At 43.8% G+C, this 24,484-nt stretch overlaps 2 protein-coding genes and 1 non-coding gene across 3 annotated transcripts; 2 read left to right on the forward strand and 1 right to left on the reverse strand.

Annotated features, from left to right (window-relative positions):
- Nucleotides 1–54: 54 nt before the first annotated feature.
- Nucleotides 55–9,075, forward strand: LD (Homeodomain-like superfamily protein). The gene is made up of 13 exons (XM_048709958.2): nt 55–421; nt 1,326–1,353; nt 1,649–1,779; nt 2,098–2,627; nt 2,709–2,802; nt 2,879–2,972; nt 3,256–3,358; nt 3,429–3,480; nt 3,558–3,598; nt 3,729–3,808; nt 4,404–4,850; nt 6,737–7,335; nt 7,426–9,075. The coding sequence occupies exons 1-13, from the start codon at nt 242–244 to the stop codon at nt 8,845–8,847; spliced, it is 3,801 nt and encodes a 1,266-aa protein (XP_048565915.2). The 5' UTR covers nt 55–241; the 3' UTR covers nt 8,848–9,075.
- Nucleotides 9,076–11,050: 1,975 nt separating this feature from the next.
- LOC125549108 (Defensin-like (DEFL) family protein) lies at nt 11,051–11,702 on the reverse strand. Its single transcript, XM_048712595.2, has 2 exons — nt 11,537–11,702; nt 11,051–11,435 (listed from the first exon to the last, which is right to left on the reverse strand). Exons 1-2 carry the CDS (start codon nt 11,658–11,660, stop codon nt 11,227–11,229), a joined length of 333 nt encoding a protein of 110 aa, XP_048568552.1. The 5' UTR covers nt 11,661–11,702; the 3' UTR covers nt 11,051–11,226.
- A 10,725-nt stretch (nt 11,703–22,427) lies between these two features.
- Nucleotides 22,428–22,530, forward strand: LOC125549811 (U6 spliceosomal RNA). The gene has a single exon (XR_007301523.2). It is a non-coding gene; the product is annotated as a U6 spliceosomal RNA (small nuclear RNA).
- The last annotated feature ends 1,954 nt before the right edge of the window (nt 22,531–24,484 follow it).

Consider the following 24,484-nt stretch of genomic DNA (forward strand, 5'->3'; position numbering starts at 1 on the left):
GTCCAGTACCACCAGGCCAACGAGAAGGGGAGAGAGAGAGAAAAAAAAAAAAACTCCCGCACCTCATCTGTCCATCGGCCCCTGTCGCGTCCCCGTCCCGTCCCCGTCTCCGTCCGCTCGCATCACCTCCCCCTCGTGAGCCGCGCGCCCCGCCGCCAAACCCTAGCAGCCCCGGCGCCGCGCCGCGCCGACGGAGAGCGCGGGGCGGCGGCAGCCTGATGCGCAGCCGCCCGCGGGCGCCATGGAGCTCGCCCCCTTCAAGCCCGCGGCCGGCGCCCTCGTCGAGTGGGGCGGCGCGGGCTCGATCCCCGCGATGGTGGCGGCGCAGCAGCAGCAGCTGCACGCGCAGGCCGACCAGCTCCAGCGCCTCGTCGTCGCCCAGTGCCGCCTCACCGGCGTCAACCCGCTCGCGCAGGAGATGGTCAGCAGCTCCTCTTCCCCACTCTCCCCCGTTCCCCCCCCCCCCCCCCCCCCCCCCCGCACCTTTCTCGATCTACGCGCCTGTTTTTCTTCCCTCGCGCGGCCAGTTTTGCGCCTGATTGGGTGCCTGTCAAAGCTTAGGTTGGATAGTTCCGGTTTCTCCGGCTTATACTTCATTCAGTTTTTTCTGGTAGCTGTAGTTGGTTGTTGCTGTCGTGCTGTATGATGTAAATTCCATAGTTCTTTCTGCCCAGATTGTTACTGAATTTGTGCGGCTGCGCGGTGCTTTACTACACTACACGTGTTTATTTCTAATATCTAGGCCCTAGTTCATCCAGAATATTATGTATTTATTGGTTCTGATGACATAGTACTTGTAAAGCAATTGCCAAAGTTCTGACTTTGAGACAAACGGGAAACCAGAAGCTACGCATATCTTGGGACAGCGGGATATTGAATATTCAAATCCTAATGCATCCATAATTTTATGTACCTTTTGATTCTCATACCATATAGTAGTAGTAAACGCCAAATCTGCAACTTTTAGACACTGAGAAATCGGAAGCTACACATGTTTAAGGACAATGCGGGGTACTGACTACTGATTTCATAGTTACCCTGATGTTCATGTTAGGGGCAAACAATCTTCTTTACTTTATCATCTGGCAAATGAAATTGTAAAATTACTTCTCTTTTATAAATCATGGTTTTCAAGAAATGAACTTCATAAGTTGTTTGAATGTATTTGTATATACTTTTGTAATATTGCCAGTTTTGCATGTTTGCCATCTTGCTGTGTCATTACCTTGCTTTAGACCCTCGATGTATGCTACAATGACTCTCTTTTACCCTTCTAGGAAATGGTTAATCTATTGACTAATCTTAAATTTGATTGTTTCTTACAGGCTGCTGGTGCATTGTCTATCAAGATAGGTGAGTTGTTTCTCTGCATCAATTGGATTCAGCTTGGCTTAACACTTTTTTTGATACATCAGTAAAAACACAATAAACTGACACAAGCATCATGAACTATAATATTGACAGACACTGAAAATTTTATTGGATTTAAGGAATTAAGGTTGAATCCTTCACTCATCACTCATGTCACAGCTGGCAAAATTAGATGACTAGTGCTCAGGCAACAAAGATTTTTAAAGATTATTGCACAATATCGTAACTATTGCCTGCTATTGAAAGCATTTCTTTTATAGCGTTTCAAATTTTGTAGGTAAAAAACCAAGGGATCTGTTGAATCCGAAAGCAGTTAATTCCATGCAGTCACTTTTTGCTGTGAAAGATACTCTTGGCAAAAGAGAAACTCGTGAAATTAGCGCACTTTGTGGGCTTACTGTTACACAGGTCTGCTCCTTTTCTCTCATGTGCTGTTATTCTGTTTGTACCTTTATGTCTTATATGCCTGTTTATGTGTTCTTTATACACTTTTCTTATGATTGGTTTGGAATGGAATTACACCTTCAGCTTTTCACCATATACAACTGAACAGTAGCCATTGAACTGGGTTCAAGTTTAACAGTATCTCTATATTTCCCCCCTTTTTATTTTAGCTTGATTGGTTGCAATGTGTTTGGTTCCTGTGTCAAACATGAGCTTATGATATCATTTGAATTCCCTTTTCCGTGAGTTGTTATTGACAAGCTCTTCCTCAATGGTTATTAGGTAAGGGAGTTTTTTGCAAGTCAGCGTACACGAGTAAGAAAAGCTGTCCGTTTGTCACGAGAGAAAGCACTCAAATTGGAGGCATCCAAGACAGCACTCAAATTGGAGGCATCCAAGACGGCCACCAATGTATGCTCCTTGAACAGTGAGCAGACACCTCTTGACATTGAGACACATGCTCAAGTTGTCGAACCTTTGAGTACTTTAGAACCATTGGAGATGTTCCAAAGCTCTTCACAACTAGTGGAGGTCCCTCAGAGCTCTCTACAACAACCAGAGGTCCAGCAGTGCACTGCAACCCCAATCCCTATCACCCCTACGGGAACAATCCAACCAACTGATGCTAAGATTAATCCAGATTCTGTTCAAAAGGAAACCAAACAAGAGGAAGTTGCCCCTGGTGTTGAGTCAGAAGATAAAAAGTTTTTGGATAGTATATTTGCCCTAATGCGGAAGGAGGAAACATTCTCTGGACAGGTCAAGTTGATGGAATGGATTCTTCAAATAAATAATGCTACGATTCTTAGTTGGTAAGATATAGGTCTTATAGTATGTACAGAGCTTGAAATGATTATATCATTCCTAGCTTCACGTTTCCAAGAACTGTGCAGGTTCTTAACAATGGGCGGTTTGACTATTGTGTCAACATGGCTGAGCCAAGCAGCTACTGAAGAGCAAACAACTGTTATTCTCGTCATTTTCAAGGTTCTTATTTGTGCCATCTGAGCATGTATGTATATGTGTATAGCATGTATTTTGAACTATCATCTCATTGCTGTAGGTGCTTCTTCACCTCCCACTACATAAAGCTTTGCCAGCCCACATGTCAGTTGTATTGCAAACTATTAACAGATTGCGGTTTTATAGGACACAAGGTGTGTAGAAACTGCCACAAGACTTACATTTGTATTGCATGATCTTTGACATCTTAAAGACAATTTCTAGTTTGATAATGTTTCAACTTTCAAAGGCCTAATCATGTTGTTAATTTCTATATTTGCTTCCCCAGTACAGTATTGTTGAGATGCATTTTTCCATCAGAATTAGTTCTAGCATTTTTTGCTTTTCTTATTGCACAGCTGTATGAACTTATGCAGTTATTGATTTTCTTAATTTCCTGGGGTGCTTACTAATACATATCTGATTTTTGAAGATCAGACATATCTGGCAGGGCCAGAAACCTGCTCTCCAGATTGAGTAAAGTGCTCGTACGGAGTCAGGCATCGAAGAAACCTCAAAAAGATTTAATCTGTAAACAAAGGTGAGTTCCACATTGTTTGCTATTACCTTTTCTCTAGGTTTCCATTGTGGTAATTTATTTTCTATTACAGGATAAGTGAAATTCTCCACGATGAGTCCTGGAAATCTGAAGTTGATATTACTGTAAGTATCTAAGCAATGATATATATATGCATCGGTAGATTCACATGTTCTGCAATTTAATCGCTGTGTTCTATCAGGAGGAGATCCTTGCCTTGACTGAAGGTGCAAGTGAGAGCAGGTGCGTTTTTACATCTCACTATGGTTTCTTCTTTGAATTAGTTTAAACTGTAGTAATGCTAAGTGATTTTCATTACCTCTATTTTGTTTGGTAAATTTTTGTTTGACTTGGTCTGTGTGGCATTGTGCAGAAAGCCTGAGCCCAAGAAAACTCCACTGCTGCTCACTGCTTCTGCTGATGAGTCGTATAAAAAGAGTCCTGTGCAGACAAGTATCCTTTTGTTATGTTTAAGTTCACCACTACCAGTTTTACTTCTCTTTCTGAACATATTTTTGTCTGTGCCTGTGTATAATATGCTATTATAGGATTTTTTCCAACCACATTCATATTAGTCATCCTTCGCAAATAGTAGTGTCTACTTAACTAATCTGTACTAAGATCTGGTGGCTTTAGTAGTTTCATCAGTATCTTGCACTTCTTATATAAGGTCCCTTTAGGAGCTTCTCAATTTTTATTTTGTCCTTGGTTGGTGTGTGTTGTGTCTGGTTAATTTTTTTTGATAACATATCTTATTAAATTGGTATTACTAATAGCTTCCTTTTCAGTTTTCTCTCCAGTTACAGCTTGTGTACATATAGGTCCTCAAAAGATAGTGTTGCTGTCTATTGTTGTTTTAACTGTATAAATTGGATGGTTCATGAATAAAAATAACTAGTACACATAATTGTGCATGTAGACTTCATATTGGTTATTATTCATTATGATTGAGGTCATCTTCAAATTGAATTTTTTACTTTGTTACTTCAGTTATATTGACATTTATCATATCTCAAACTGTGTGTGAATTTCCTTAGCTAATTTACAGAGTCCAAAGAAAGAAGAAAAGTTCAACTTGTAGAACATCCAAATCGGAAAGCTGCCGGCAAGAACGCTCATTCTGCAAGGACCATATGTACAAATAATAGCAGACCATTATCTGCAGATGATATCCAAAAAGCAAAGATGCGTGCCATGTTTATGCAGGAGAAGTATGGCAAGGTTGACACAAGTAAAGTGTCTGATAAACCTGAGACGACAGAAAATAAAAAACCCTCTGGCTTGGTCAACTCAAATGAGCCCCCTATGCCCAGAAGTCCCCTCACATCAACTGCTAAACAACCTGTTGACCCAAGCCCATCAACTTCTATACAGAATGCTGTACCTTTGTCTGATAATCCAGAAATCCTGGCCACTCCGAAGCTAAACATAGCTCTCAGAGAGACCCCCATAGAGAAATTGGATTCCAAGAGGGTTCATTGGCAGATACCACCAGGTATACCTTTGCTTTGTGCTCCCTCACTTGCCCAATTTCTTAAGAGTATTGGGTCTATCCGAGTTCAATAAACTTCTTTGGACAACAAGAGCCAGTGAAGTCGTATGGTTAATGGAGTGTTTGGCGGCTTAAGAACTTGGGAGTGCATTGTCTTTTGTTTGTAACAACACCCTAAGCTTTTGTGAATGGCGTAAACCATAGCTTATATCAGGTTTGATCTCCAAAATCAATATATGGAATGAATCTCCTTCAGTTGAAACTTGAAACGGAGAAAACTGCACCTCAACATACCTTTTGTGTTACACATGACCTGGGCGTGTGTCATTTCTTTTGTTTGATCTCATGCACGCCAGTTATATGTGCATTTTCAACGCTATGAGTAACTCATCTAAGATGTACATTTGAACCTAAGACGGGTAATCAAATGAAGGTTATCCAAGACACAGGGTCAACATTGCGTACAATTTTCTGCAATGGCACAAGAAATTAACATTTATGGTTTCCCATGTATCATATGAACATGCGTGTAGTACCATGCTTTCAGGCTGCATCGCTAGTTACTTAGTGTACTTGTAGGAAGTATGCTGAGTAAATCCACAACGGTTTATACTTGGACCAATGTGTTTATACAGTTCCTGAGCATATCGATCTGGAAGAACAAAAATAATGATGAAAGTGGATCATGTGCCTGGCATAGCATGTGACCTGAAAATCTGCATCATATATGTTGCGTACAAATTTTTGGCCATTCAAAATTCATACACAAGATGACAAACAAGTACTCCTCTCATAGCACATTGAATAGTTGTGGTTTGGCCTGGCACATGCCATGGCGGTGCCCAGTGCGTGTGACCTACACATATATTATGCATCCAGTTCATTAAAAAATATCCAGCATAATCCACTAATAGCCGCTTTGTGTATTAATGTAAAATTACTTGCTAAAAGCAGTAGCCATTCAGGAGGTGTGTTTTACTTCATAATTCGCTATTTTCTGGCAGTTGTAAACTGTTCAATTTCTTTTCTGGGAGTTTGCAGAGCAGATGAAAAGCTCTGGGGTCCTTTGCTTATATCAAATGCTACCCCATGCTGAAGTTACATGGACCATCAAGAAATACAATGTTGTTTATTTAAATATAAATCATGTTGCCTGTTCCTTAATTTGCAGTGCACATGGGGAATTGTATGTAAGCGTTCTTATAATTTGGTCTTATTTGACCTGCAGCTGTGTGACTGACTGACTGTGGTAGGCCTACCTGTTTCTGTATCAGAAGCAGCCACTTCTTGGCCCTTCGAATTTTGATACTTATTTGCAGCGAAATACTCCCTCCGTTCCTAAATATAAATATACATCCGTATGTAGTTCATATTGAAATCTCTAAAAGGACTTATATTTAGATACGGAGGGGGTACATATTACCTGACACTTGACATTGACGTAAATGGACTACCTAGCGATTTTGTTCATTATTACTTATCATACAAACAACTCGGCTCACTAGGAAGATATTTCACAGAGATACCGTTATGCAGTCGGCGATTGCTGTTTCAACAACTGTTAACAAAATAGAAAAGCTGTGAAATTGGGTTTAAAATAGCTGCGAGTTTGATAAATAAAGGAACTAAACTGAGGATCTTGATAGCCAAACCTTAACATGAAGAAGCAACGGGTTGAATGATGTGATCCAGCTATTTTAGCCAGTTGAGGTTAAATACAAGGAACTTACCAATTGATACCATTGCGTTTTGCCTGCTGCAGAGATTAAAATGTTCTTGCTTCTTTAACTTTCTAATTCTAATATTTTATTAGGCTGTTACCTGGAACATGACCTATGCTCTATTGGTTTATCTGTTCATTGTTTGAAGTTTATTATCTCCTATTGCAGAGGTGTGGATAGACCCCTCGTGGAGTGTTAGTGCCGGGGAAAACAGCAAGGAGCTTGACGTTCAGGCACAGAGAAATCGACGTGAGAAGGAAACCTTTTATGCAAGTCCAAAGGACATCCCATCGAATCCCAAGGACCCATGGGATTCGGAAATGGACTTTGACGACAGCCTGACCCCAGAAATTCCAATTGAGCAGCCACCAGATGCTGACACTATGGAGGTGGATAGCGTCGGAGCTGCCCCTCCAAACATGGTTGTTCCTGGTGAGATCCAGCAAGTTGGATCAACCTCGTCGTCATCTCTGACAGTCGCTTCTGGTGCAAATGGTGCAGCTTCTGAGCCAGATCTTGAGCTGCTTGCAGTGCTGCTCAAGAATCCACAGCTTGTATTTGCTCTATCATCTAACGAGGTGGGGAACCTGCCAACCGAGCAGACTGTCGCCCTCCTGGACATGCTGAAGCAGACTGGCCTTGGACTTTCAGAGCTGGTCAATAGTCTGCCCAACGGTGCTGGGGTTCCAAACAAGCCTGAACCCGTCCCTGAAACTATCCCTACTTCACTTCCATCACCGACTCCTCCAAAAGATCTTCCAGCAAGTGTTAGTCCGCTGGCTCTCTTTTTCTTTTCTTTTTCCAGTGTCAAGGCTGTCACTCTTTGTTCATGTATATATGTATGTTATCTTTGGCAGGTGGGCTGGAGATCTGATTTTCCGACGCATGCGAGGGCCCCAAACTTGCAGCAGGCGCAGTTACCAAATAATGGAAACACACCTTCTGCAAGCGAAGTGCACCAAAGCTTCTCAAATGTTGTTAGTCCGTTGCCTTCACAACCCTATACTTCAGTTTCTGCCTTGCCGGCACACATCCAAAGTAACGCCCCGTCTTTACAATCTCAGTCGGCGATCTCAGTAAATTCGCTGACTCAGTATGCTGCGCCCGTGAATAACATGTTGGATAGAACCTTGGTACACCAGCATACCCAGCCATATGGCTTGGCGTCTGATCATGCTGCAGTGGCCATCCATCAGCAGCCAGCGGTAAATAAACCAGCCCATGAATTTCAGAACATGTCAAACTCCGGTCTAGCACGTTCCTTGACGCCCGAGCCGAATGCCGCTTATGCGACATTCCCCTGGCAATCTGGTGCTGCTACTGTTGCAAGCACTGGACGGAGTACAACACCTGATCAGTGGGCCGACCGCGTAACCAATTCATATAATGACGCGTCAGCGCCCTATCTTAACCAGAGTGCTTACAGCAACCAAAGCTCATACGATGCCTATGGTTCTTCTACGTCAGCCTCATCCCAGGGACTGAACAGAAATGGTTACACCCAAACAACGTCAGAGTACCAGATGTCGGGGCGTAACGTTCGCCAGCGACACTTGCTATCCCCTGAGCCAGGTTCCGCTAGAGTATATGGTGGCATGCAAGGGTACATTCCGGAGGTGTCGAAGCTGGGGAATTACGGGCAGCAGAGCTACAATCCTCCTGTGGCATCAAGGGACTGGAGTTCCGGGCAGCAGAGTTGCACCCCGGCTGAACCATCAAGGGACTGGAATTCTGGGCAGCAAAGCTACACCCCGGCTGAACCATCCAGTGACTGGAGTTCCGTGCAGCAGAGCTACACTTCGGCTGAATTATCAAGGGACCGGAGGTCCGGGCAGCAGGGCTACACCCCAGCCGAGCCTTCAAGGCAGTGGAGCTCGGGGCAACAGAGCTACACTCCAGCTGAACCTTCAAGGCAATGGAGCTCCGGGCAGCAGGGCTACACTCCAGCTGAGCCTTCAAACCAGTGGAGCTCCGGGCAGCAGGGCTACACCCAAGCTGGGCCTTCAAACCACCGGAGCTCCGGGCAGCAAGGCTACACCCCAGCAGAGCCTTCAAGGCAGTGGAGCTCGGCGCAACAGGGCTACACCCCATCCGACCCTTCAGTGCAGCAGGGCTACACCCCCGCCGAGCCGTCGAGGCCGTGGAGCACGGCCAGCCAGGGGGCCCAAAACCCTGACACATCAAGGCAATGGAGCGGCGCCGGGAAGCAAGACTATTACAACACTCCGAGCGACGGCCGGAGTCCGTATGACCAGCGGCGGAGAAGACGATGGGAGTGAGTTGTACATTAGCTAATTCTTTTGGGGCTCCCTCCCTCATTGTGTGATGTTCCATTCGTTAATTGTGGTGGTCCTCTGCGATTGGCGCCGAGGACGTCGAGAAAAACTATACATCATGTAATGTCAGTAGTGGTAGTAGCTGCAGGTGGATGATGGAGAACAGAGGGGAACAGGAAACTTATAGTAGAGAGGATAGGTATGCATCCAATGATAGCCAAATTTTCTTTCCGCCGCGCGCGCGTCTGCCGTATCGGGCGACCTGTCTCCGTTTTCGGCGTCTTGCGCGTTTTGTGTGTGCTGCAAAGGGAGGGGGGAAGAAAAGAGGTGGCGTGTTCTTTATTCGCATCGTCAATCAATTAGATGCTTGGTGTTTTTTCAGATCTTTTCATTGTTGTGTTTCATTCCGGAATTCCCAAAACTTAGGGACAGAAAAAGGATGTTGATAACCAGCCAGCGTCAGATTTTTAGATATGGCAAACCGAGCATATTTTATGGCAAATTATGGCGGCACGAAGATATCAATTTCCTTTAGCAAACACAGATGGCAGATCTATCGTATCCAGTTCTTTACCAGGATTTGTCGTGCCATATAAACATTTGATTTGCCGTGCTTAACCAGCGAACGTCAAATCCTTGACAATTTTGATAAAAAGTATATAGGATTAGTGTTCAATGACGTCTTTATACTACATGAACAGTAGAAACGTAAGATTCTTTCCCGAGTGATTAGAGTGGATACAAATGTTCCTATTGAAGGTAGTGCAAATGAATCCTAAGAAAAGACATGTTTGATTTAGCTAGTATATAATCTGGTACTCTGTCTGTAAAGAAATATAAGAGAGTTAGTGAAAAATAATAATGAAATGTTTATATGGCACGACAAATCCTGGCACATAATCTGGTACCCTGATACTTTGGAGGCCGAGCTCCATGGAGCTCGGTTTTGAAAAAAAAAAAATCAAAATTCCTCGAATTTCATATTTTCTACATTTCAAAAAAATCTGAAAAAAATAAATGCAGATATACGGAGGAATAACACACATTTGTGTAAATTTTCAGGGCAATATGCGTTGAAATGAGAGCTGTGAAAAAAGACAAATCTTGGGCTTTTTAACATATGATACTATTCATCCTCCTAGGCTACGAATTTGTCTTTTTTATATAGATTGTATTTCAACGTATTTCATCCTGAAATTCTACACACATACACATAACAACCTTATTTACTTACACAATTTTTTTCATATTTTTTGAAACTGGAAAATTTGAATTTTAATAAAGGCATCCATGAAGGCCGAGAGCCAAACACCCGTTCTCTCTATAAATGCTTATATTTCTTTACAGAGGGAGTATATTATAGTGTGGTTATGCAAGGATCCATGTCTGTCCTTAATTTAACTCATACATTAAACAATAAACTAACATTTTTTCGAGAAAACTTTTGATCTATTCTTCAATTGTCAAAGTAGTATAAAAAACACCAGAAGTAAAAATTTCATCCAGGTCCATAGACCACCTAGCGACGACTACAAGCACTGGAGCAAGCCGAATGCACGCCGCCATCATCGCTCCTCCCTCATCGGAGTCGGGCAACTATTGTTGTATTAGACAGTCGGAAAGTCGTCGTGCTAAGGCCCATAGGACCACCACACTAGAACAACAACCGCCACCGATGAAGAGAATCGTAGATCGGAAGGATCCAACCTGTAGACACACATAGATAGACAAACGAAGACCGGATCAAGACGGCTCCACATAAGACAAATTCCGACCGGATCCCATGAGATCCGCCAAAAACACACCTTCACACGCCCTCCGACTATGCTAAAGGCATTACCATAATAGGGGCTAGACAGGAAGGACCTTATTCCATCTTCAAAAAGCCGCCGCCACCTTGTCTTCTTGAGCATGCCACAAACCCTAACAGAACTCATAAAAACACCTAAAAATGGAGCCCTTCCGCTGGCAAGTGTCGGGATCCACCGCGGCTCCATGGTGCAAGGATCATAGAAGACTAGGTGGACCGGTGGGGGCGCAGGCGAGAGACAGAAAAACCCCTGGACGAGAGTTTTCACGAGGGAAGGAGGAGGATTACGAGGGAGACACGCACCTCCGTGGGTTCCAGCCCACAAGTGCAGAATTATTGGGGTGCGGCACCGAATAATCTTATCCAGTAGATTATGATGAACTGACGGCATGGATGTATGCAACTTGGTGGACAGTTCTTGATGGTCACTGAGAAATAGCAGCAGTTCCAACAAGTTACAAGAACGGTTCCTTTTGCCATCTGTAGTAGGCGCGCACACACACACACGCGCGATCGAAATGAGATTTATTTCACAAACCATGCATGCATCCATACATGGCACTACTACTCCCTTAGTTGCACTGAATGCTGCTCCTGTGTGGTCGCAGAGACGACGACTTGCCACAGTTCTGCGTGCAGCAGCAGTAGGTCATGAAGGGGAAGGGGGCGCAGTAGCCCGCGTCGTACCCTTCCGCCCGACACGGCTTGTTGCAGGTGCCGCGCTTGGCGCACAGCCCCCCGTGCCACGTCTCGCTGATCTCGCCGCAGATGATGTATCCGGCTGCACCCCATCACCATCACCAGTTGCCACGATTAGCCAAGAATTATGATCAGTCAATCCAAAGAACGAATGAATGAAGAAAAGAAATTATTACTACGTACGAGGGTGCTCAGCAACGGAGTCAGGGATGTCCCGAGCGCAGTTAGCCATGGCGATGATCAGCAGACACACACTCAGCTTCATTAATAAGCTCTTCTTCATCGCCGACCACGCTCCCATGGCCATGCCTATGCCTTATGCCTATGCCTTCCAATATCCACATATATAGTCTAGGGGTTCAGAGGTGCAATAATTTGTTAGATTTATCCCACCATATAGCTCTTCTCAATTATCTAATAATTTCCTTATGGCTACAACATTAGCTTTCTCAAATCACATGTTGTCATAGCCAAATTCATTTCATAAGATATCTATGGCTTACGTACTACTCCTACATCATTCCTTTAGGATATCTATCTATCTATCCGCCCGTCCGACGGTCGGTCTGTCTATCTGTGTCTATTTATTCTATCTGTCTATCTATCTATTTATTTATCTATTTATTTATTTATCATTATATACTCAAAGCAAAATACAGTGTCTCATAGAGGTATCACATTAAGTCACACCATCCAAATTAACCTAATCATTGATTCGTAAATTTGTGGCTAGACTTTCATGCAGAACTATTAGTCATCTAACCATGTCAATGTAATCATCTTCATGATTTATATTGATCTACTCTATATACTAAAAGCAAAATACAGAGTATCATTGAGGTACCAAGTTAAGCCACATCATCCAAATTAACTTAATCATTGGATCTAAATTTATGGTTAATTTTAATGCAAGATTATTAGTCATCTAACTGTATCGGTGCAAACATGTTCACGATTTGTATTGAGAAGGTTATATTCATATATGGATGTGGTTGATCAGGTGTGGAAATGGATTACCCAAAAGACGTATCTATTTAGTAAAATATAAATCTAATTATATTGTAAAAGAAAAATACAGGGTCTGATAGAGCACTAGTGCAGAACCGGGGTATAGCACCGGTTCGTAAGGCCCTTTAGTGCTGGTTCTGTAACCGGCATTAAATGGTGGGGACTAAAGGTCCCCCTTTAGTACCGGTTCTGCACGAACCGCCGCTAAAGGGCCACCACGTGACACGAGCTAGGGCCGGGGGCGGGGAGACATTTAGTACCGGTTAATAACACCAACCGGTACTAAAAGTTTTGGGGGGGTTTTGGGTTCAGGATTTCTTTTTCCTTTAATTTTGTGTTTTCCATTTAATTATTTTTCATTTGCCGGTATTTTACGATACTACATATTGTACATGTTATGCATATATATAAATAGAATTTCTCGTAGAACCAATCATATATATGCATAACATGTACTAAAGAGGTTGATATCAAGAAATGACGAACTAAAGAGGTTGACATATAGTTCAATAATGATTGAAATTACCTGTCGATTATCTCCTTCACGGTTGCGTAGTCACTAGATTCTTTAAGTAGTGAGTCTATTACTTCAACTTTTCCTTCATCAACTCGAATGTCTAACAAGATCCAGTGCTAACTGCATGCGCATACGTTTGCATGTATAAATTAAGAGGGCATGTGCATAACACTCATCAACTACCCTAAACACTATACACTTATTAATATCTAGCTAGTAATTAAACAAAAACAGAATTTGTAGTAGAATACAGTGTGACTCACCGAAAGTTGTAAGGAAGTAGTATATCTGCATTGGTATTGAGGCGCTTCAAGAACTCTAGCATTTTTTCTCTACGTCGATTCGATACCATTCATATGACCATGTGTCTTCATTAATGGTATTTGGGTCAATGAACCCAATGCCATATCGTCTAGCTTTTTTCATTTCATAGATCTTCATCCTGTGCATAATACCAGAAAATAATATAGTGAAGATAATTACAGGTAATATAATGATCAATGAGAGCACTACAGCTAGCTTCAGACTTAAATTACAGAAAGAAATCACTTACAGACAATAGCAACTGACGATAGATTTGTCGAGTGCGTCTTGATTGAATAACTGAAACAGTTCTAAATACTCAACAGACAGAGCTAGCCGATGGAAGTAATGTTCTTCCTTGACTTTCACCATGAGGGACTCTCGATTGTTAGTCCTGGTAATTTTCATGTACCATTGATGCAATTCATACATTCTCGTTGGGAGCTTCTTAACCTCCTCAGGCTTGACCAGAGGTTCGTCGTGGACATATTTCCGTTTTAGCTTCTCCTCTTTAAAAGTTTCCATGGGCTCCAAGCTTAGGAGTTGTTCTATAGTGCATCCGATATCTTTAGCATGCCTTATATGGTCGTCGGTTATTACCAGCTAATCGGTGCTGGTACTCGCATGTGTTGGCTGAAGCGGTGGCGGACTTCGAGGAGGAGTCGGCTGACGCGGTGTCGGTGGCCTTGGAAAGATGATGCAATCCTTTCTCCATAGGATGATACGATGTTTGGCCTCTCCTAGTGTATGCTCCTCGTAACCTCCAGGAACGTCAAGCTCTAGCCCCGAATATTGGTCCACCACTTCATCAACCACGACACGAGCATAGCCAGCTGGAATCGGGTTGCAATGGAAGGTTGCTTCGGGCAAATTTGTATAAGCAACAGCGTCCGCCACCTTCATGGATATGTTCTTCATTTTGAAATGTAGCTCACAATTAGTGTTCTCCATGATGTCATCCACAGGGTATCTATCCAGCAGCTGTGCCTCGCCCGGGGCGGAACCCACGCTGCTTCTCGGCATGGATGGGACGATGCTATCCAATGCTGGATCATGCGCTAGCTGCTGCCACTACTGAGACCCCCTTTCTTGGCTAAGTGAGTCGATTTGCTGCTGCCGCCGCTGGAATTGGAGTGCCAACTCCACGTGCTTTGATTCTAGGTCTTTAAGGCATTCTGCTTCCTGCTTCCTCTGCTCCTCCTCCAGCTTCCTCTTCTTCTCCTCCTCCATCTTCCTTCTCGCACGGCTTTTGTAGTCAGCGTTCCAGTCCGCAAACCCCTCATACCATGAAACAACGCCTTTGCCTCGTGTTCTTCCCGGGTGTTCAGGATTTTCCAGGGCGCGCGTAAGCTCGTCATTCTCTCTGTTGGGCGTGAACACCCTCGTTCGAGCCTCTTCTATTGCAACAAGTATCTTATCTTCGACTCCTTTAAGACTTGCCCTCTTCGAAACCTTGCCTGTCTTCGGTTCCAACGCCCCCATGCGCATAGAACCAAGTCCTGACCCTGGGGGGGGGGGGGGCAGCTCTTAGTAACTGGAGTGACCCCTGCATCCACCATCTCTTTCTCAGACTTATCCCACTTAGGCATTGCCACTGCGTAGCCACCTGGCCCCAGCTTATGGAACTGCTCCTTTTTTGCGGCATTGGCCTTGTTTACTCTCGAGCGTTTCTTAGATAATTCCGATTCCTTGAATTTCATGAAATCGGGCCAGTGCTCGCTTTGCTTCTCCAGTGTTCCCGTGAATTCTGGAGTCTTCTTTCCTCCTTCGACGTACTTGGCCCATATAGCTTTCTTGTGGTTGTTGAATGCAAGTGCCATCTTCGTAAGAGCAGCGGCCTTCACTTTCTGCACATCTGCATCTGTGAAATGATCTGGTAGGGTGAAATGTTCCATGAGAGATTCCCAAAGCAGATCTTTGCTCTATCGTCGACCCAAGTAAGATCTGGGCGTTCCTTTGCTGGCTTTTCCCATTCTTGCATGGAGATCGGGAGTTGGTCCTTCACAAGAACTCCGCACTGACGAACGAACTTGTTCGCATTCTTCTTAGGCAAGATTGGTTCGCCATTAGTTTTGATGGCATCGATGTTGTACTTTACGCCCTGCTTCAACTTTTTGCCCGGGCCTCGCACTGTCCTACCTGTAGAAGATTTGCTCGACCCGGAGGGCTGAAAGAAGAAAGAACGATTGGTTAATATATCTTCAAATCATTTAAAACATGTGATGATCACCAGATGCCTGCTTATATAAATATACCTTGCTGGTCTCTGTTCTAATTTCAAGATCAACATTTTCTTTGTCATCATAATCATAGTTCTGGACTTCATCAATTCGGTCGTCACGAACGAATATCATATCACCCTCCCCGGTATTGTTCAGATATTGGGAGCCGTCATCTTCTTCATTCTGATCATCTGGCCGGCCAGGGGAGCGTATGATCTCGAACAAGGCCTCTTCTCCTTCTCTGTCGGTATTGTCCGCCATAGCTTTTATTTAACTAATCCAGAAGAAATATAAAACAATTTAGTATTCAAATTACAATGCATGCATGCAATCAACAATAATGATTCATCATCTTGAATTTTATCGAATAATATATATAATCTTGGATACATCGTCTCGAATATTATATATCAAATACATCACTAGCTAGCTAGCTAATAAAGATCGAATACTACAGAATAATCTAGTTCACTCGTGGTTCCTGAGGTGCGGGCGGTGGACACCCAAAGAGAAGGAACCATCACAGGATCATAGCTCGGGTGAGATCCCCGAAGAACCTGCCAGGTATTGGAGAACCTGACGTCCATAGCAGCCATGTAGCGATTGACGTGCTCGTCCTCCTCCCTGACACGACGATGTACCACCTCCAGCGGGGCTAGCTCCCTCCGCACCGAAAGTGGCCCACGCGAACGCCACCAAAGGAAATCAGGGTCGACGACGGGACCCGGGGCCGGGTTTCTCACCAAGCGGCGCGCCCCTGAAGGGAGCACCTCCCAGTGCCAGCCCGGCGGAGCCCAGTCGCGGACATGGGTCCTCTGTAGTAGGACGTCATCGCGAACGAGTCGATGGTGAGGATGCGGGCCGGGCATCGTTCACGTCGATAAAAAATTCTTATGGAAAAATTCCTATATATGCAATGTCATTTTATTAGGAAATTTTGAGCAACTTTTTCCTATTCAACTTCTCCTAGTCCTTCGTCTAACAAATATATATATATATATATATATATATATATATATATATATATATGGTGGGTCTATTCTAATAACACCCCTTAAGACCTTATTCTAATAACACCAAGCCTTATTCTGATAACACCCCGCGCCCGAACCGAACCAACACGCTGATGCCACTGAACCGCATGCACCGGGTGGGGAAAGAAAAAATGCAACCCACCTATCCTCCTCGTCCCCACGCGCATTCCCCAATCCCTCCCACCTTCTTCCCCCGCTGCTCGTGCCCGGTAAGATCCCCACCTCTCTCGACCAACTACCTTCGCGCGCCGGAGCCCCGCCAGAGCAACCCCACCGCCGGCGAACACGCCCCAGCCCACCTCGCACCACCACCGCCCCTCCCGTGCCGCCCAACTCTCACCTACGCCGGATCCATGGCGGCCACGGCCCCTCCCGCGCTGCCCATCCTCTCCTCACGGGCTGGGACTCAGGGCCGGCCAATAATTCCAGGTCGCGCCCCTGCCCAACCACCTATCTCCCGAAGGCCTGCAACCCCGGCGACGCCCTCGCCAGGCAACAACCGGATCCGGCGGGATCTGGTTCCACTTCTGCTCGTCTCCCCCTGGCCCATCTACCCATCCGACGGCCAGGCCGAGGTACACCGACGGCGACCCATCCGCCCGAGCCTCCTGGCCTCCCCGACGGCCAGACAGAGGTGCTCTCCCTGTGTTGTGGCTGCGACGGCTTCCCCTCCTTAGGATTCGGCGGCCATGGCCTCCGCCATCTCCTCGCCGGACCCCGTTGTGCGCCGCCGCCCACCCCGCCCACCACCCCACTCCGCCCCTCCCTCAGTCAGGGGATCCGCTCGCGCTCGCACAGTTTCTTCCCGTGCCACCACCCTCTCCTCTGCTTTAGCTGCCCTGCAACACGATGCAATTCACCGCAGCAAACCCCGCAGCTCTCTCCTCCCCAATCTGCAGATCGCCAGCAACCCCTCCCCTCCTCCTTCGTCGAGCTCACCTCGACCTCCGGCTGTTGTCTTCCCATGGCGTACCAGCAGGCAAAAAAGGTGCCAGTGTACTCCACCGCCAGGTACTGCTAGCACCCGGCGACCCCAGTCCCCTCCACCTCAATCTCTACCCGCTCCACTCACCGATGAGCCGCCTTGCCCCTCTGCAAGCCGCTGCCGCGCCACCCCTCCCCGAGGCCCCTCCCGAGCCGCCCCACCCCAGGCCCCCGACGCGCCGCTCATCTACAAATCATCACCGCGCCATCCCTCCCAAGGCCACCACCGCACAGCTGGGATCAGCTCAGCCCGACCCGGTGCTGGTCGGCCACTCTCCGCGGTGGCGAGCCCTGGCAACCGGATCCGGGGACCCTTCCAGCCGGGCCATCGGCCATGCCGCGCCGCCGCCAGAGCCCTGGCCCCGCCAGATGGCGCAGGTGGTGCTGCACAGGGCGCATGGCCTGTCGCCGACGAGACCAGTGGTTCACCACTACAGCTCGTGGGATGGTGGACTGATGCGGTGCGGTTGACGCACTGACGAAGTTCAGGTGAATTTTTGGCATTTTCATATTTCGGTTGGGCACAAAAAATGCAGTTTCGCCTAGGTCTTCGCTGCGTTGCAGGTGTGCAGTGCGCGCGGTGCTGGCTTGCAGTGCTCACGGAGCTGGCGTGCAGTGCATTGCACCCCGGACCCCTCGTGCTCATCTTGAAGTGGCCGAGCACCTCGACGACCAAAGCCTGTGCGTGCTCATCTTGATGGCTGGCTGGCACTCTCATATCACACTTGTGCAGATGCAGTTCCTGGACATGGCGTCTCGCGATCCTAAGGCTTCCGCGTGCAGTGCAGCTCATATTGTCCTTCAGTCCATTTCAGTCCAAAAAGAAAACTGCAAAAGCTTGTTGTTTCACTCTTGTTTGTGAAAAGAATTTGGTGGTTCACTTATGTTAATAAAAACCACGAGCGGTATTCTTTCTTTTTGGATGCGGTTCACTTGTACTATATGTTGGTTCATTTTTGTATATGCGAGAAAAAAGAAAGCATCATGTGCATGCAGTTCCTTTTGTATATACTTGTAATATGGTGTGTGTATGTATGCAGTACACCCGATCGGTCATGTGTTTTTTTAGAAAACAATTGGTATTGTTGCATGTGGCCGTTCCACTTGTTTTCTGAATGCTTGCAGTGCGGTATGTATGTTTTGCAGTGCACTCCTGTGGTTCCCCTTGTAAAAACATCCCCTTTGTAGAAACAATAAAAAAATCATCACAGAAGTTCGTTTCTTTTTACATGTAGTCCACTAGTTGCTTCCCTACGGTTCACTTTCACCAACCGAAAAAATGCAGCTCTCTGGTCTCGGCCAACCGGATCAGTAACTTTGACCATGTGGTTCACATAAACCCAAAAAAATTAGAAAAAAGAGAAAAGTTATGGGGTTCACTTGTCCTTCTGATGCATTGCGGTTTTCAGTTCGAAGAAGTGCGGTTTTCTGTCTAAAATAAGTGCGGTTTTCTTCCTCGTCTTCAAAAATTTACGTCCCACAAAAAAGAAATCATGCATTCCGCTAGCCCGTCTGATGCAGTGCGGTTTTCAGTCTAAAAGCAATGCACTTTTCTTCCTTGTCTTCAAAAAATTACGTCCCACAAAAAAACAAACCATGCAGTTCTCTTACCCGTATGAGTCAGTGCGGTTTTTCGTCCGATGCAGTGCGGTTTTTAGTCGGATGAAGTACGCACGTCGATTTGGGTGTCGCGAAAAACAGAGTGTCCGCATTTCGGTAAATTTAAAATTCCTCTTAAACCGTAAAGAATTAGAGAGAGTGTTCTACATGAAAAACTTGCGCCTCGTCGATATCTTTCTAACGGCGTATCGTTTGTATCATTCCGACCAGCGGTTTGTAAAAATTTCGTGAAAAATGGCCGCTGCCACTCGTCGTCCGCCGCACGATTTTCAAAATTAACTAAAAAACCATAAGGAATCTCAAAAACATTTCAACATATGAAAGTTGCGCCTCGTCCGTAGCTTTCCAACGGCATATCACACGCCTCGTTTCGACAAACGGTTAGAAAACTGGAGCGAAAATAGTACCAAAAATTTGAAAAAATTCGAAAAACAGAATTCCGCGATTTAGTAAATTTGAAACTGCTCTTAAATTGTAACGAATTAGAGAAAACAATAGTTATTAAAGATGCGACAATATCTATCCAACGGTGTATTATTTGCCTCATTCCGACAAGCGGTTTAGAAAAAAACGCGAAAAAACGCTCGCTGCCACTTGTCATGGGCCGCACCATTTTCAAAACTGCTCTTAAACCGTGAGGAATCTCGAAAAGTGTTCAACATGGCGAAGTTGCGCCTAATCCATAGCTTTCCAAAGGTATATTATACGCCTCGTTCCGATAAATGGTTAAAAAACTAGAGCAAAAACAGTACCGAAAAAACACTGCGTACATAACAACATGTCGTTGTATGAGAAGACACATGATGATTTCATTTTCAGAAACTTTCAGAAAATAACTACATAGAGAAGTTCATGTTACAGAAATTCCGAAGTTCAAGTGTACTACATACAAAAGAAACTCATATATTTTCACGTAACCGAGATAAAGTTTAGATTGATAATTGTCTGAACTGCATGTACTACGCGGTGTGCATTTGTATGAAAAATAAATCCAATATATTTTCCCGTCAATCAAATAAAAGAGCCGTTCAATATTTGGACAAAAAAACATGTTATTTTCGTTTTTAAATACCCCAAGAAGGTCAAATTAAGTAAATAGAGCAGTTCAGAAATAGTTTATAAAAAGGATTATCTTTCTTTCTACAAAGAACCTAGAAGTGCAAATTAAAATAATGAAGCGGTCAAATATTCATTTACACAAAAGGTTCAATGCTTGTTACAAACCCAAAGAAGGTAATTAAAAAAAGCATCTCAAACAATTTATATAAAAAATATTTTCTCTGTTAAAATAAACCTAGAAGTTAAAATTTTGAAATGGAGCGGCTCGATGTCTATCAAAAAGTAGGATTTTTTCCGTTACTAAAAGAAATAAAATGAGGAAGTCCAATTTAAAAAGATGGAGAAGTTCGATGATTATAGAAAACTCAGATTTTCCTCATTATTAAAGAATGAAAACAAGAAGTTCAAAAATAAAAAAACAAGAAGTTCAACTTTTAAAAATAGAGCGCTTCAAATTTCATAAGAAAATTAAGAAATAAAACCAGGAAGTCCATATTAAAAAGATGGAGAAGTTCGATGATTATAGAAAACTCAAATTTTCCTCGTTATTAAAAAATCAAAACAAGAAGTTCAAAAATAAAATAACAAGAAGTTCAACTATTAAAAATAGAGCGCTTCAAAATTCATAAAAATTGATTAAGAAAATCAGATAAAAAATTTATAAAAAACTCAAAAAATTTCGCATAACCGAGAGAAGTTCAGGTTGATAACTGACAGAAGTTCACGTACTACACGGTGTGCATTTTGTATTAAAAAAAGAATAAAAAAGCAAATGCTAAAATTTTGTTGTTATAAGTTCAAGTCCTTCGTCGGAGAAAGTTTAAAAAATTATTCTGAGAGAGATTTGTACAAAAGGAATATCATTTGTGTAAAACTGACGAATGGATGAGAAAATTACAAACGAAAATACGTCACAGAAGTTCAACTGAAAACAGCAGGAAGTTCAACTACTACAGTGGATGAATTTCAGATGAAAAAGTTGTAAAATCGTCGTGAGTATGAAAAAACGATCAATACGGAAAAGTTGCGTGTTCACAACAGCTTTCCATTGGTATATCACTTGCTCAATTCCGATCTGTGGATGGAGAGCTACGAGCAAAAAAATCACGTGAAAAACAGAGTGAAGTTCAGGTTCACGCGCCGAGAAGTTCAGGTTCTTCACGTGGTGCATTTCCGAAGAATCTGTTTCGCGATAAAGGCAGAACGAATGATCTAGCCATTTTCAAAATTACTTGAAAACGGCTAGGAATTAGAGAAAACCATCAACATGAAAAAGTTTCGCATTTTCGGTAGCTTTTCAGTGGTATATTATTTGCCCCATTCCGATAAAGTTTCTAGAAATTACGGCAAAAATACGTTTTTAACTATTTTCAAAACTGACATAAAACCGTAATGAATTAGGAGAAACAAGATATACAAACAAGTTTCGCATTTCTTCAAGCTTTCCAATGCCATATCATTTTCTGCATTTGGACGTACGGTTAAAAAATTAGCTCGAAACTACGAACTCCGTGGAACTTGTACCGTTTTCTAAATTACTTTTAAACCTTTAAAAATTATAAAAAACTTTCAACATAAAAAAGTAGCGCATTTTCATAAGCTTTCCAACGCCATATTATTTGCCTCAATTGGATTAGCCATTTAGAAATGGCGTCGAAAATACGAACTCGGGTGTTCGGTTTGAGAAATTTTACGATTTTCCGAATTACTCTTTAATCGTAGGGAATTAGAGAAAACTTTCAACATGTGGAAGAAGCGGTTTTGCAGCAGCTTTCCAACGCCATATTATTTGCCTCATTCCGATAAACGGTTTAAAAATGCGATCGAAAATATGATTCATGTTTTTTATATGAAGAAAAAACGGTTTTCAAAACTGCTCTTAAACCGCTTACATTTTGCCAAAAATTTAACTTGGGTCATGATACTGATGTCCACAGCTATCCAACGGTATATTGCAAGCCCCATTTGGACACCTTTTAGCTGAAGTTCAACCTAGTACTCGGGGAAGGTCAGGCGCGTTACTCGGGAAGTTCATGTTGTGATCAGAATATTATTCTGATCCCGTGATCAGAATAGTATATATATATATATATATATATATATATATATATGGTCAACTTTTTCCTATGCAACTTTTTCCTATCCAATTTTTTTTCTATACTAGGATATACAACATTGTATAAAATTAAAAACAGAAAAAGAAACACTAATTAAGCATCTAACACTAAAAATAGAAAAAGCAACTTCTATACATCCATTAAAAAACAGAAAAACAACATTATATACAAAAATTCCATACTAATTAAACACTAATTATATCCATCTAAGTCCCTTCGGGGACATCCGATAAAATTGGAACGATACAGAGAAGATTAGCATGGCCCCTGCGCAAGGATGACACGCACAAATCGAGAAATGGTCCAAATTATATCCATCTAACATGCATTCATACATATATACTATTGAAAAAAATAATAATCTAAAACATCTAAACTAATTAAACATACAAAAATACATATATACTAATTAACTTAAGAAAATATGTGTGTGTGTGTGTGTTGGCTCGGGGAGGGGTGGCCATGGTGGCCGGGGGCGAGGGAGAGGGGGGACAGCTCACAACGGGGCGACGACGACGGCGAGGCGAGGCGACGGGGGGCGGTGACGTGCGGGGGCAACGACACGGGGACGGCGCGACGGGGACGGGCCGGGGCGGCGACGGAAACGAGGGTGGCGACGGGGACGGGGACGGGGGCGGCGACGGCGACGGCAACGGCGCGCGACGGGGGCGGCGACGGGGACGACGCGGGACGGGGGCAGCGACGGCGTCGATCGAGCAGGGCAGGCGGTGCGTCGTCGATGGAGAAACACAGGGAGAATAAAATTTTTTAAGTGTTGTTTATATAGGAGGGACCTTTAGTCCCGGTTGGTGGCTCCAACCAGGACTAAAGGTCAAATTTTGCGAGGCCAAGCGGCGGGAACGGCACCCCTTTAGTACCGGGTGGTGGCTCCAACCGGTACTAAAGACCCCCCCTTTAGTACCGGTTGGAGCCACGACCCGGTACTAAAGGGGGTGAGCTCGCACAGGTGTGGTGCGGCAAGTTTAGTCCCACCTTGCTAGTCGAGGAGACCCAAGACCTGTTTATAAGCCCCGGCGCGGGCACTGCATTGAGCTCCTCTCTAATGCAGGCCTTTTGGGCCAAACTGTTCTACTCTGCCCTGTGGGGCCTACTGGGGTTGCGGGCCTGCGTCCTGGCCCAACTACAACTTGGGTTTCTAGTCGTATGCAGGCCACTCTGACCAAGTAGGTAGACTTTTTTATTTAGTTTTTTCTATTTTGTGCTTTATTTAAATTCTTTTATTTTTTTCTGAGTTGTTTTTTTGCTGCATTTAGAGTTTCTTTGTGAATATTTTTGCTTTAGGTACAAAAAATTACAAACTTTCTGTTAGTGTCAGTAGTTTTCAAATTTGAATAGTTTAAATTTGAATTATTTGAATTTTTTATGAATAACTTAACTTTAAAAATAGATTTTTCAATGATTCTTTTTTCTTATGTTTAATATTAGTGTGTTTTATCATTATATTCAATTTGGTAATAGTTAGGTTATTTACAAAATGAGATACCTTTGTAACAGATGAGTTTTCGTTAGAAACCCCGATACTTTGAAAGAGATTGTCCATTTTGTACACGAAGTGCATCCAATTTTTGCCGTAACCCTTTCTACTTTTTTGTACATGCTATGTGGGTGAAATGATGATACCATGCCAACTTTCAACCTTTTCAGAGTTTATTTATAGTGCTTTTCAATTTTAGGGTCATTTAGCTCAAAAAATTCAGTAAATGCATGAAAAATAGCAAATGATGTCAGAAAGGTACACGTTTGTCCGAAGCACAAAAGCACACGTTTCAAGTGCCAAAACACATAAGCACCCTGACTATTACAAACATATACAAGTCTGAAAACTCACTAGAGAAGAAAGTGATGACAATGAAGCCGATCACATCCCAGAGTGGGATCTTTGTGCCGTGTGGAACTTTTTCTTCGCGTGTGTCCCTTTGTGCCATAACCACGGACAATATTCATCATTTAACTGGATGCTCGGGTCAATATTCACTCTAAATGGAGCATTTTCATCAAAATTTTTATAATCTTCTGATATGTCTGTCTTGTCATCCACTCCCACGATGTTTCTTTTCCCTGAAAGAACTATGCGGTGCTTTGGCTCATCGTATGATGTATTCGCTTCCTTATCTTTTCTTTTTCTTGGGTTGGTAGACATGTCCTTCACATAGAAACCTGCGCCACATCATTGGCTAGGACGAATGGTTCGTCCGCGTACGCAAGATTGTTGAGATCCACTGTTGTCATTCCGTACTGCGGGTCTT

This window comes from Triticum urartu, chromosome 3A (genome assembly GCF_056163025.1).
Source record: "Triticum urartu cultivar PI428250 chromosome 3A, HENAU_Tu73, whole genome shotgun sequence".
Taxonomy (NCBI): Eukaryota; Viridiplantae; Streptophyta; class Magnoliopsida; order Poales; family Poaceae; genus Triticum; species Triticum urartu.

What these genes read in the sequence shown, in the direction of transcription:
- LD (XM_048709958.2), top strand. Translation starts at nt 242, where the DNA reads ATGGAGCTCGCCCCCTTCAAGCCCGCGGCCGGCGCCCTCGTCGAGTGG. An exon ending in GAAGGTGCAAGTGAGAGCAG is followed by an intron (nt 3,599 to 3,728) that starts GTGCGTTTTTAC and finishes GGCATTGTGCAG; the next exon opens with AAAGCCTGAGCCCAAGAAAA. An exon ending in TCATTGGCAGATACCACCAG is followed by an intron (nt 4,851 to 6,736) that starts GTATACCTTTGC and finishes CTCCTATTGCAG; the next exon opens with AGGTGTGGATAGACCCCTCG.
- LOC125549108 (XM_048712595.2), bottom strand. Translation starts at nt 11,660, where the DNA reads ATGGCCATGGGAGCGTGGTCGGCGATGAAGAAGAGCTTATTAATGAAG. An exon ending in CTCCGTTGCTGAGCACCCTC is followed by an intron (nt 11,436 to 11,536) that starts GTACGTAGTAAT and finishes GATGGGGTGCAG; the next exon opens with CCGGATACATCATCTGCGGC.